Raw genomic sequence first — 14,217 nt, forward strand, 5'->3', positions numbered from 1 at the left:
AGGTTTGAACATTAGATTCTTTACTCATTAATCAAGTATCTGTATTTGATATACAGTTATCAGAGGGGATGTTATAATCCTGCAGCTTTAAGTGTCCACGTTATCAAGTGACATGAGAACCCAAAGCCCCAGATTAATATTTGGAGACCATGCTAATATCAACTTCCAAAGGACTGGAATGGAGGTGGAGCGTGGGGAATATGTGAAATCTGCAATATGGTACTTTATCCTACTCATTCAAATGCACAGGATAAAACATCACCAAAACGCATTAACAGTGCATTCTATTTACAGAACTATTCTCTTTAATTTAATTTAATTTCTCTGTGGGCTAACTGGCTTATGAAAGTTATACCCCGAAAGCCTGGAAAAGAGGCCACGATCATTTTACATGTGAACATCTAAATCCTTTGTAGTCTTTCAAGTAATAAGAGACAGTTTCTAACATTTATACCAAAAGCAACTTGTACTGTTTTGGCTTTTGATGTCATGAAAACCTAATATGATTATGAAAGATTTTAGGGACTGGGGGAAATTGCTAAGGGATTTTAATAGAGTAGAATCATCCTAAATTCTAACCTAAATATTGATCACGATTGAAACACTGTTTTCTGGCAAATGTACTTGGTAAGGGGCTGCTTATTTTTCTTTTCCTTCTGTAGGTACTATTTTGTGAGGGTTTGGTTTTAATTAGATGCATGAAGTGAGGCAGATCTAGTGCCCTGCAGACTTGACCTCAAGAAGATGATTTATCCCGTACCTGCCCATTTCTCTCCATCCAAACTGCTACTACCATCAGGGTGAAAATCAGTTGTTAGGAGGGCCAGTTGGCTTTGCTATATTCCACAGTCACTGGTTGCATTCAGCTGGGTATCTTGCAAATACCTACATGCTGACAGTGCCCGTGGAGGTGGTGTGGTGGTGTAGGTGGATTAGTACCAAGCCCATGCTCTTCCAATGGAGGAGGGAATGCTTGTACACTTATATACAAAGTCAGGAATTGATGAATTATTTTTACCTTAATATCTGAAATTGATATTAGCATGGTCTCCAAATACGATTTCAGAGCTTTGGGTTCTTGTGTCACTTGATAGCATAGACACTTAAAGCTGCAGAAATATAACATTCCCTCTGGAAACTGTCTATCAAACACAGATATTTGATTAATGAGTAAAAAACCTAATGTTCAAACCTAATTGGCATTAATCACATATGATTTTCATGGAATCTGAAAAATATTTTCCAAGAACTTAACTGTGGAAAAACTGGGAGGTTTAGGGAGGCCACTTGTAAATAGTCCAGCTCAGAAGACTCTACTTAAATGGGCTTCCTCAACCCAAAGGGAGGAGGCTAGACATCATGGGGTGTGCTGGGCCTGTGCCATTATGGGCCACAGAACTCGAGGCACATCAGAGACACCTTATTCCCTTCCATGAAAGGCACAATCCATTTGTGATAGATGCACATACAAATTATGTTAAACTGTACTTGAAAGCGGAGTTGTCCAAGATAAAGAATCCTTAGGAGAGAGCTTAGGGATTGGAATGACCAACAATTTGCTTCAACTGGATCCAGAAACTTGGACATATGGAAATGCTGTTTTGGAGGGTATTGGTATTCTTTGGGTTTAAGAGACAGAATGAAGAGAGAGCTTAGAAATGGGAAAGTGAAGGATCATTGCTTGTGTAATGAGAGAAAGATGGAAACTTTGGAATATCCTCTGAAGTGGTCTTTAAATTCAACCTAAAGTTTAAAGGAGTCAATTCTTGGCAGAGGAAGTTTGAGATCAGTGCTTTAAAAAAATCTCTCTTATTCCTCATTGGACTATGAAATATAAAGAGTTCTTTCACAACTAAATGGATTTGGGATGAGTGCAGCAGCAATCTGCTTTTCTAATGGCCAAGCTCTTCAGGAGTAAGAGAATGTACCGGGATGGATATATTGACAGGTAACAGCATATGCTTCTTGATAACGGGAAATTCAAGTAATAAAAGTTCTCTTTTACATAGAAATTGCCTCTCTCTCTTTTTTTGAGCAGCAAGTCTAAGTGCAATAACATTTCTTTTATTGAGGTAGCTTCTTCTCCAGCCCTATTGTTCAATGTTGGTTCTTACCTACTCTTTTATCCAGTTAATTAGTATTTATCTTTGAAAATGACCCTGTGTCACTTCTTCTGTTGCTTTCCTCCCTCCTGACATGTTTGCCTTTCTTAGCATCCATGTCTCTTCTTTGAGTTCTTCAGGGCTCAGTTTAGAGACCTCAAAATTTAGGAAACCTCTCTCCCATGACCATCCTCCCCAAGGTTGAGTGGGTCGACTTTGGGTTAATGATCATCAAAGCACTTACCTTATGAGAAGGAAACTTGCCAGCTCTTTCCCACTCTAAGCTTCTTGAGGGTAGAGATTGTCTTGTTCATCTCAGCATATCAGTGTTGTTATAGTTTTTTTCCAAATGTACAAAATAGTAGCCCAAAAACAAAGTAAAGGAAAAGAATTCTAACATTAGAGTGAGTTGCATCTTAGAAGGCAGAGCAGGCCCAGGAACTTGGGCTGGGGCTATTAATACCAAGCCTTTGAATTAAAATAGAATTGAGAAATATATCGAAAGCTATTCATTAATTAAGCAAATGAATGTGTTCAAATAGGTATTTGTAGAAGTATCTTCAGTTACACATGATTATGTATGTTTGATTTATATTTAACAAAACTCTCCCTGACAACATAATTAAAACAATAAGTAATATTCATTAATTGCCAGGTATACGAAGCACTTTGTTGGCTACTTCTTTCAATTTAAATCTTTTATTTAATATAAGTAAAGCCAACAGAAATTATATAGGAAAAAATTACCAAAGCTTTGGAAGGGTTTCTGGCGCATTAGCTAAAAACATTATGAAATCAGCACTTATTTTGCTTTGCCACATTTTGTTTGATTTTAAAAAATGTTTTATTGATTTCAGAGCAAGGAAGGAAGAGGGAGAGAAACATCAATGATAAGAGAGAATCATTGATCAGCTGCCTCCTGCACACCCCCTACTGGGGATCAAGCCCATAACTTGGGCATATGCCCTGACCAGGAATCAAACCATGACCTCCTTGTTCATAGGTCAATGCTCAACCACTGAGCCACACTGACCGGGCATGCTTTGCAACATTCTGGGTATATTACTTGTAATCTTCATGCTTCCATGTACCAAGGACATAGTCATCTGAATAGTGGATTCTTGGAATGCATTTAGCTTTCATTGTTAGAATGAGGACATCAATAAAATGATGCATTTTGCATTGGTGTAGTCTTTTTACCTCTGAAAGGATATCTACATATGATACCTTATAGCTATATTTTATAGGAAAAGATAATGAGTCATGTTGAAAGAAAATAGAAAACCTTTGTCTTTCTTAAAATATACATTAACACAAATTCGCTTTTGATGAGTCTAAACTAAGATGATGTCATTAATTAGCTAGCTTCCAGGGCCCATGAGTGCTTCCTCCTAGGGTTGGGGAAAATGGGGTTGCTGAAAATGAGGGGCTGGTGATCAAAGCAGATGTCAAAGGAGCCGTGAATCAGGAAAGTTGGGGTGTACCTCCTGAATTTCCAATTGCTGTCCTTGGAGCCATGGAAACCACGTTTTACCCACGATACAGAGGGTGCCTCTTTTAATCTTTGATAAACCTACTTCAGAAGGGAAAATATGTTGTCTCCTTCACTGCCATCTTCCCACAAGCCTCATTCTCACCAAGCAAACCTATTAGTGTTCTTCGCAGGGAAAGGAGAGCAACTACCATTGATGACTGCATGGGGGACCACGTTGGACCCTGTAACAAGTGTGCAATTTTACAGATTAAACCATGGACAGCAAAGGAGCTATTCTGGGGAAAAGGTATAAATTGGGTGAAACAATATTAATTGAAATATAACTACATGCAACGAAAGTCCTTGGGGTGTTGCTTTTAAGTCCAGCTCCCAACAGTTACCACTCTTGAGGGTTACCACTATTTCCTTTGTTCATCATATTTTTTGGGTGGATTGGTAGTTGGACCTTTGGATAAGTTGTGTGAAGGTGTGTATAGAGATATAATAGGATTTTAAGATAAACCAAACAAGCAATTCTAGTACATAGAAAATTTAATTTGAAACAACTTAAAATATTTCAAGAAGTTTTAATTCAGTGCTTTGGCACCAGGCGCTTAAGAATATGTTTGGGCCTGACCTCAGAATAGTTCAGGTAAACAGACATAACCAAACTTTTATATATGTATGTGTGTGTGCCCATATATGTACACATGTGTATATGCATGCACATATATACACATGTATACATATATTCAAGTTATATACGTATATATATTCAAGAGATACATATTAATCATTTATGGCACATTAATCATATATGGCACATTACTCTTAACCGGTGTGGTCTTTTTGAAGGTTGGTTATTCAGATATACAATGAAACTTCCTTTTGTTGAATCCAAGCTGAGTCTGAGCTGGAAGAAACCTGAGTGTGCACTTGGGCCTGTTTTTTGTCTTCAAGCAGACGGATGAACTGAAGCCACCAAGAGAGATGGACTGTTTGTTCTCCACCAAGAAGGTTGTATTTCTCAATGACTGGGATTCAAACCGTTACTTCATGAATTGATTTTCTTAAATAATATTTTTGTTAGTGGGAAACAGAAAAGTAGCTATGCGCAATTCAATTTTTAGCTCGTTTCCAATCTGACTTTTTTCTAGAAAAGCCTAGTAGCAGTAGTAAGTATGGCAGAGAGGAAATGTGGTTCTCTTTGGGAGTGAGATGATTTCAGACGGTTAAGCCTTCTCATTAAAATGCTTTGTAAAAGTTTCCTGGAAGAGCACACCCACAGACTTGCTTTCTCACACGAGCACAACCTTACTCAGGCATTTCCAAAGTCCCCAGTACTTTCACTTTTGGGTGGCTTTAAAAAATGCAATAATTAAAAAAAAACAAAACTCTAGGATTTATTTACTAAATGTACCGAGTTGTTAAAAATGGACAAATATATCAATTTAGATCCTAAATTTGGGTTTATGTTCTTAAAATGAAGCATCAAGACCATAGAAGAACATGAAAATTTTATTTTTATGGGGGATGTGCATTGGACTAACCAGATTTCTGCTGTGTGTGGACATGTTTTTGTTTCCTTAGGTTGTCTCTGTTGTGTGCACACAACCGGGAGAAGATGCTTTTCTTTGTTTATGTTGGATTGGCCAAGGACACTCATGATATAATATGTAACTTAGGATTTTGTTTTATTCATTTTAAATGGTGAAAACTGTAGTTCTTAATCGATGAAGAATTCTCTAGATGAATAAATAAGAAAAATAGGAAAATATGTAAACTCAAGTTATGAGGTATTTTAAAGATACAGTGCCAGTAAAAGTTCTCTTTCCCACAATGTCCAACTGCCAAGTGTCTTACTTTAGTCTTCCTAGCCTTGCATATGGAGAAATACAATCTGGAGATAAAAGCTTTTTTGTGGATGTGAGGGTTGCAGTAGTTCAAAGCAGCATCAGAAAAAAAGTAATAAAGCGATATTTAAACATCTTTATAGGAGGACAAAAATATTTTCTTAAAAAGTAGTTAAAAGTTTTTTGTTTTGTTTTTTTTAGTCCTTAAAACACTTGCTTTTATAGGACACATGATTGTCTGTGTGACCACTCTTTCCAGAGGGAGGTTTTTAAATACTAGGAAAGTATGACTTATTCAAATTAGATTTTCCATGCTATATTTAGTTTTACAGATGTATTTAGTTCTAAAACTGTGGTTTACTGTATTCAGGGGAGAGTATGTATATAAAAAAATCCCAGGAACCCTTACACTCTCCTCAGACATAGTCAATTTTAGCACTACACTGTGATATCTCCATTCCCATAGCTTATTGCTTCTGTTAACTAGAAATCCCTGGATTCTCTGTACCTAACTTTCTGTGGCTAGAGTCTGGGAAACCGATCCATTATTACTTTTTTATGCATAGCCAAGTGTTTAAGTTTCTCAAAGCTTTTGACCTTTTTCTGAGAGATAAACAGGTTGTTCCTTTCACTATGTAACAAGAATCAGGAATTCCCAGCAAACTGATTTCATTCTGTATAATGCATATACCGGAAGCACATAGGTCACACACGAACATGCTCTCAGTCAACATACATAGGCATTCACTCAAGGGGTAAATCACTACGAGCCAAGCATACATACATGTGCAAATGTACAATCGACAGCAAATTATTTTAGATCCTAATGTCCTTTGAATATTAAAAACGAGCCAGGAGACAGCTCCTGTGACATTTATATGAAAGCTCTAGATTGAAATTTTCACGTAGAAGTAGCTTCATATCACATCTCGTGAGTTTCGTATCGCGCAACAAAGGACCATGCTGAATATCATGCCGAAGATCTGAAACAGAAGAAAGCACTTATTAATGACTTTCAAATGATAAAAATTGATGCAAAGGTCAGCAAACTGTGCGTCTAACTCAAGTTAACATAATATAACCAATAATTACTGGTTATAAATGGTATTTACTTAATTATGACTACTGGTTAAAGACGTCCATATTAACTATGCTTAAAATGCATTCCTATTTTATTATTGTTAAAAATATAGCAAGACTCTGCTTTAAGAAAAGGGCTCTATTTCTAGCCTCTAGGACAGTTTTTAATTGTAAAAGACTAATAATACACTACTGGTTTGGGAATTTTATATTTCAGGTTAATCTCTTATATATTTACTTTGAAAAGTGTTTATAATCACTAGTTGTTTAAATATGCTTGTGGTCTAAATAGTTTTCTATTGTTGAAAATGCTTCAAATTTTTGTACCAGTGACAGCATATTAAAAAGTGGACCGTCTCTTCATTTCCAATTCATTTTTAAGTATAAATGATGCTTCACTATTTAACCCAATTGTTTTCCCAAGTCATAAACTAAGGTGTTTGAGCTATGGTTTGAGGTGTTTCAGTATGGTATTACTGATGTCTTCTACATCTTGGATACTTCTTGGAGAAGCCAATTACTTGGCAAGACCAGTAGCCACATATACAGTTTGAATAGAAGGATGCCAAAAGATCCCCTTGTTCTCAATCATTTCACCTACAATTCTGCAGAGCCTGAGGAATGTGCTCCGTGTGTACAATGTTTATAAACTATTGTCAGTGTTTGTTTAAAAAAACCAGTACCACAACTCTCTGATTCTCTCCTCAATCCTGACCTACATCATACTAGGATCTGTAAATGTTAAGTTAAAGAAGACGTGTTTATCAGTTATTTCAGAAGGGTGGGAGTAGACTTAAGTAAGGGAATGGCCTCCAAGCTCAGGCAGGGCTCCAAGCTTCTGGCTGACAGAACTCGGTTCCAGTGTGTGGCAGGGGAGACACCTAATGGACATTTGGTTAACTGACTACACTGTGCAACTCTTACCTTAGGAAGAAAATATTAAAGGAGACTCAGTCTATTGATTCAAGAAGGCCAACAGAGGGCATTCCCCCTGGACTATGGTTGTAAGGTTGGACGCAACCCCTACCTCACGTGGGCTGTACTCTAAAGAGATACCCCCAGAAAGAAACTTTACCAGCCTCATCCTGCCACTGTCATGAGTCAGGGGTGACTCATAGATGCTGATTCATCGAGATTGTAGAATTGTGAGGAGGGTCTACCTGATACTTCTATTATACAGAATGTTTTCAAATATTCTGCCTCAGAATGGTAATCAGGCTAGCCCCAGAGCAGGTGGGGCAGGCCTAAGAGGTGTTCCTGGACTGATAGTCCTCAGCATAGTATATTCACCCACTGCCCCACTCTAAATGCAGAAAAGAGGAAAGATGCTTGTGTGTCCCCTGAGAACTGTCAATTCATTGATTTCTTTGCAATAGAGGGTTAGAGGGTGAGTACTACCTTAGCATTAGCTATTAGCACGTGATCCCTGGACAATAAAAATCACCTCTATACTGGCCCCACCTGACTCCAGTCTTGCTTCCCTTCAACTTTATCATCACAGGTCCTTCTAACCCTGGTGGCTCCCCTCTTTCTACCCAATCTCTGAAAAGGACACACAAAGACTTCAATTATGTAGACCCTCAGACCCTCTCCTTATCATCTCTTGCTTGCTACTCCTACGATACCCTTCTGTCCCTATCAATCCTTGCACACTCTTCTTCTTCTTTTTTTTTTTTTTTTTTTTTAAATATATTTTATTGATTTTTCACAGAGAGGAAGGGAGAGAGATAGAGAGTTAGAAACATCGATGAAAGAGAAACATCGATCAGCCGCCTCCTGCACATCTCCCATTGGGGATGTGCCTGCAACCCAGGTACATGCCCTTGACCGGAATCGAACCTGGGACCTTTCAGTCCGCAGGCCGACGCTCTATCCACCGAGCCAAACCGGCCTTGGCCACACTCTTCTTTTGTGCACTCTTCTTTTGTGCTTTAGAAGTACCGGGCCACCTGCAGGTGCCTGGAGGCACTATGCCCCACACTTGCACATAACGCTGTTCCCTTTGCCTGGATTCTGGGTTTGGGAACACACAGGCTGTATAAAGAGCCAACATTTATTGAGTGCTATGTTCCAGACACTATATGAATTCATTTCTAATAACACTCTATATGTATTATCCCACTTAAACCTCACATTTCTTATGAGATCAGAAATTTAAAATCCTTCTTTTCAGGTGAGGGAATTGAGGCCTAGAGAAATTAAGCAACTTTGCTGTGATTCCCAAGGGCTTATAGGTAGTGAATCTAGGAGCTGAAGCCAGACAGGGTGATGCCAAAGCTCACACTGTTAATCATCACACTGTGTTGACTCTGTGAATCACAGATGAGAGGGGTTGACCTGATGTTATTGTAAATTTCTAATAGTAGGAAAATACCCAGAATTAAAAATCACTTGTCTAATTTAGGCATGGTGGCTTTAAAATTAGAAGTTATTACAATGATAAACTCAAGGTCAACATTAGGTTATGGTATTTGTATCATATTTTAGAGAACTTAGTTTTAATGAATTTAATTAGCTTTGTTCATACATGTCCTGTCAACAAATGTCTTTGTCTTTTAGAAGACATCTCTCCTAAGATACTGCCATCACACTTGAAGAGAAATAAGATGCAAAGGTACAAGGCTTCTTAGAGGGCAAGAAGGTATGTTCTGGCACTTTCTCACCGTGAGACCTGCAATTCCAATACCGACAATTCCGATGAGCTGGAGCTTAACACTGATTATGGTCTCAATTTCATCAATGCAGTTCTGTTGTGGAAAAAAAGAGGAATAACAACTGATGGTACAGTAGTCCTCCCTTACCCATGGGGGATACATCCCAAGACCCCCAGTGGAAGCCCGAAACCAGATAGTACCAAACCCTGTATATACTATGTTTTCCCTACACATACATTCCTTTGCACTTAGAGGAAGCACTTTACAGTTTCTCTTTGGCATATCTGAATTGCCAGCATCACTACTCTTGCCATTTGGGGCCATTATTGAGTAAAATAAGGGTGACTTGAACTGTGACACTGTGACGGTCGATCTGATAACTGAGAGGGCTACTAAGTGACTGAAGGGCAGGTAGCGTGTACAGCGTGAAAGGGACCACGTGTTTTTCAAAGAGTTTTCAGAACCTGGCATAGTTTTGACACAGCACTTAACAGTGAAGCATATATCAGCGCTGGGCCTCCCATGGAGAGGCGAGGGTAGCACCTTGGGTGTGCACCTCTGGCCCTGGTGAGCTGAAATTTTTGTTGTTAATCCTCACCCGAGGATATTTTTCCATTGATTTTTAGAGAGAGTGGGAAGGAGGGAGAGAGACACACAGAGAGAAACATCGATGTGAGAGACACATCAATTTGGTTGCCTCCTGCACATGCTCAGGGCTGGGGATTGAGCCTGCAACTGAGGTACATGCCCTTGACAGGAATCAAACCTGGGACCCTTCAGTCCACGGGCCAACACTCCATCCACTGAGCCAAACTGGCTAGGGCCCTGGTGAGCTTAATTAATGCCAGAGCATCTGCATCATTCCCCGGGGTCCCGGGAGACTGGGACTCCGCACTGCTCCCCTTACGTCACAAAGAATAAAGCCAAGGCCCGGAAGGCACAGGGAGAGGGCCTCCGAGAGTGTCCTCCCAGAGGCAGAGGCCATCTTACACTGCAGGCAGGAGAGGACCCTGCTGACACGCTTACCTTGTGTCCCGGGAGCTCCTTTGGGCATGTGGGTTGGACCTGTTCAGAACTTTCTTTTCCGCAGCACTGAAACTAGAGTCAGAAAAGAGCTTTAGGACCGGGACGGGGAGCAGCAGCTGCACTCTGGGCGCCATTGCTAAGGACCGGGTGCGGCAGCAGCACAGCAGCGACGAGGCCCCGTCACCGCACCCTGGAAAGAGCGGAGCCCCATAATTGTGCAGGCAGAACAAGAAAGTGACTTCTCTAAAGTTGGCTGAGTTTTATGATGGGAAGTGACTCAAGACAACCCAAACAGGGCACGAAGTTAATTTCAGTGTCTGTGTGAACTGCTGTTTTTTAGACAGGAGGTGGGCCTTCAGATTTTTTTCTCTCAGCCTGGGGTTAATGTAACCTGCTGAGTAGCTGAAGTTTTATGAGCTTCGGGAAGGGCTCATTCACTGGGGACAGTCTGGGACGGAGCAGAAGAGTGGCCACAGTAAACTCCAGGGGCTAAAAGATCAGGGCTTGAGACTGGCCAGCACACAGGTGTCCTGCCCTGGGGCTGGCTCTTCAAAGACAAAGGAACCTGTGTGCAGGCAGGTCCTGGGGGAGGGGAGGCTGAACAGGATAAATCTGGGCACCTTCCAGGTCATTCCCGTGACAGACAAGAACTGGGCTACCTGAAAACACCTGGCCCAGAGGCATCGCTCCGTCTCTGTGTCACAGTGGTTAGGTCCACAGGACTCTGTAAGCCTCCCTTCATGACGGCATGTAGCCCCGAGCTGGGCACGGAGACAGGTCTTCCCAGAAGAAAAGGAACCTGCTGTGTCAGGTGCCCCTTTAGTTTACAAACGAGGGAGCCGAGTGTCAGGGAGGCAAGGAACTTGCTCCAGGTCACAGAGCTGTCCAGAGGCCGAGCTGCAGCTAAGAATGACCTTTTCTGACCTGAAGGTCATGGTTATCTCTGTTACACCACAATGCCACCCGTGGAGAGAAGCTGATGTGTATTTGGGCTGCTTTCTGGGCATTCTTATTTGTGCTCTTTTGTCTCTTTGGGGCACATGTCCTGACGTCCTCTCATGAACTCTGTGTTGGGTCTCTTCCTCTACCGCAGTGGTTCTCAACCATCTGGCCCTTTAAATACAGTTCCTCATGTTGTGACCCAACCATAAAATTATTTTCATTGCTACTTCATAACTGTAATGTTGCTACTGTTATGAATCGTAATGTAAATATCTGATATGCAGGATGGTCTTAGGCAACCCCTGTGAAAGGGTCGTTCGACCGCCAAAGGGGTCGCAACCCACAGGTTGAGAACTGCTGCTTTACCGGATTCTATGCATGTGAACTTGGCTCCCATGAGGGCAGAAATACAGTGTTGCTACTGCACTTGGCCTCATTGGATTTACTCTTGTTTATTTATTGATTGAAGTTTACCAAAAAGAAAGTTTTATTTCTTTCTAAGTGTTTTAAAAATTAGGCCTATACAACCTAATTATATAGTAGAACCCACTATATAAAAGCCAAATAAAATTTACAACAGCTCTGGAAAACAAAAAATATAGTTTTTTGCTATTATATTTGCCAGTCTTTGTGAATTAAAGCTGCTTGCTTAAGTATCATGGCAAATAATGAATAAATATGCAAATAATGTATATACTATGATATGAATTCCTGAACATCTTTTTAGGTTGGGAAAATAGCATGAAGAAATATTTAGTAAGAAACTCTAGATATAGGAAAATTCTTTATGGATGTTTTCCAACAGTAAACTTACACTATTAGTATATGTATATATATGTATATATATATATATGCACATAGGAATACATGTACACATATATATACATATATATTATAACATGTAATTTATAAAACATATGCAATATCACATGCATCTTATTTTTAATCCAGATGATCAGAGAGAACCTGGCTCACGCGTCATCTTTAGAAGACGCGATTTTAAGGAAGAAGTAAAGTTACTTACTGCTGAGTGGAAGATAATGAGAGTCCCGTTTCCCCTTCCCCTGTCTTTAAGGTAATCGTTATAAGCCTCTTCATACATGGTCTGAACATGTCGGATAGCCTGAAAAATGCCAGGAAAACCGAGGGGATGGTGAGTGGGAGGTTTCAAACGTTCTCCTTTCATCAAGGAATACCCCCTCTTCCTTGCCCTTCAAAAATACGACCGTTCCATATGTTTTCCTGTATTTTTAAGATAATGCTGCATATATGGAACAGATGATAGATTCTGGAGTTTGTAAGCAACTTTTGAAGATGGAAGGATAGACTAATCAAGAATAATTTTCATAGACTAGAAAGATTTCTTACAGTGGAGGGTCTCGAACCTGAATGGACATCAGCATCAACGGGATGCCAGCCTTCCAGGCCGCCCAGGTGATGGTGATGCATGGCCAGGTCAGGACCTATGCTGCTTGGTACCCCACTGGTAAAAGTACTCAAATCTTTTCATGACACGGTTTCAAAGGTTTATGACCGGGCAAACCTGTCAGCATTCAAATATCACACAAAATTCAGAGAACAATTTTTTCTAGTATGAAGGCCTGGGATCCCAAATCCACAGAAATCTCAAAAAATCATGAGACCAATTCCTTTACTTACTAACATAACCAGCTACCTTAGGAAAATGCCAAACAAGGTGATATTTATTTATTATACATGTTTACCATTTTTTAAAATCTAAAATAATTTCATAAACACCATAGTGACAGCCCGTGAGTTTATGTGAAATATAGTAAACTTAAGATTCCATTCTTGTTCCTTTCCCTTTTCACTCCTCTCTCTACCACAGTGTGTTTTAATCTCCTAAAAGGCCACTTCCTCTGTGGGTTCTCCCGATGGCCTGTTCTGGACACCTACAGTCTGAGCACAAATCTAAATAAACTGGCTTCACTGGCTCACAGAGGTCAGCGTTAGTTTTTGAGGGTGACCTGGCCCCTGTCCAGGCCAAGCCCTAAGGACAAATGATGGTCACAAGGGATGAGAATGCACATTCTCCCCGAACCCTCTTCCTCATGTCTGCAATCTGACCCCTATTCCATTTCAAACAGGATAATCTTATACTATTGATCCTTTAAAAAATCATAGACCCCTTTATAAATCTAATGAAAGCTATGACCTATTTCCCCCCAGAAATGCGTGCACATATGTGCCGCACACTCATATGCTCAGTTCCAAACAATACTTGCAGGTTAAAGAGTTCTGCGTAAACAATATTTGTGGGGATTATTTGGTTTTGTAATATCACTGTGGGTATCACTGTCCTCATTTCCTTTGCCATAACAAGAACACTTTAGCCATTATGAAAAGAAACTGTAAGTCGGTTTTACTTACTATATCCTTGCCTATGAAAGCAAACACTCCAGTGGTTACTTCAGCAGCAAATATCACTAGCAGGCAGGTGAAAAACTGCAAAGAGAAGATACTAACTTCACTAATTTAGTAACTTTTCAATGTATCTAGCCTCTTTGACTCTAGTTCCACTTGAAAACTATTAGGCAAGGTTATTACTTTGAATTGATATAGCAAGAAGCATTTGCTCCGTAGTGCCCTTGTAGTTCATTCATTCGTTCATTCATTCATTCATTACTTCATTCATGTAGCAATTGTTTATTGAGCATTTATTCTGTGCCAGGCACTGTCCTTGGTGCTGGGTGTGCAGTGGTGCATAACTAAGATCCTCATGCCTCTGCTATCATGGACCTCATATTAGAAAGGAGAAGAGATGATAAATGAGTAACGCAATAAAAGTTGAGTAAGATAATTTCAGATAGCAATATAGAAATCCCACCACCTGTGTTCAGTGAGCACTCGGTGGACAAAAGAGGTTCCGTAAAAACATAAGAGAGGCAGTAGAGAGGGACTGGTGGGGCCTGGCTTTGGGGAAGGTGTGACCTGAGACTGCAGTCTGGAAGCTTTTTTGAGGAGGTGGCGATGCTTGGCGGGGGAAAGAGAGAGAATGGAGGGTGAGGAAATGAGTTAGACATTTTACATCGCAAAAATCAACAACTGCAATGAGCAAGGACAAG

General features: G+C 40.2%; 1 protein-coding gene across 1 annotated transcript in view; it reads right to left on the reverse strand.

Annotated features, from left to right (window-relative positions):
* Nucleotides 1-5,078: 5,078 nt before the first annotated feature.
* The window catches only part of TSPAN2 (tetraspanin 2), a 32,948-nt gene continuing 23,809 nt past the window's right edge, over nt 5,079-14,217 (reverse strand). The window contains exons 4-8 of the mRNA XM_070396378.1: nt 13,523-13,597; nt 12,156-12,254; nt 10,190-10,261; nt 9,173-9,256; nt 5,079-6,412 (exon numbers count right to left, since the gene is read on the reverse strand). Coding sequence (XP_070252479.1) covers nt 6,347-6,412; nt 9,173-9,256; nt 10,190-10,261; nt 12,156-12,254; nt 13,523-13,597 — 396 coding nt within the window. The 3' untranslated portion in view covers nt 5,079-6,346. The remainder of the gene's footprint in view (nt 6,413-9,172; nt 9,257-10,189; nt 10,262-12,155; nt 12,255-13,522; nt 13,598-14,217) is intronic.

Source organism: Myotis yumanensis, unplaced genomic scaffold, assembly GCF_028538775.1.
Source record: "Myotis yumanensis isolate MYYU_CA2020_CCGP unplaced genomic scaffold, mMyoYum1.0.hap1 SCAF_17, whole genome shotgun sequence".
Classification (NCBI taxonomy): Eukaryota; Metazoa; Chordata; class Mammalia; order Chiroptera; family Vespertilionidae; genus Myotis; species Myotis yumanensis.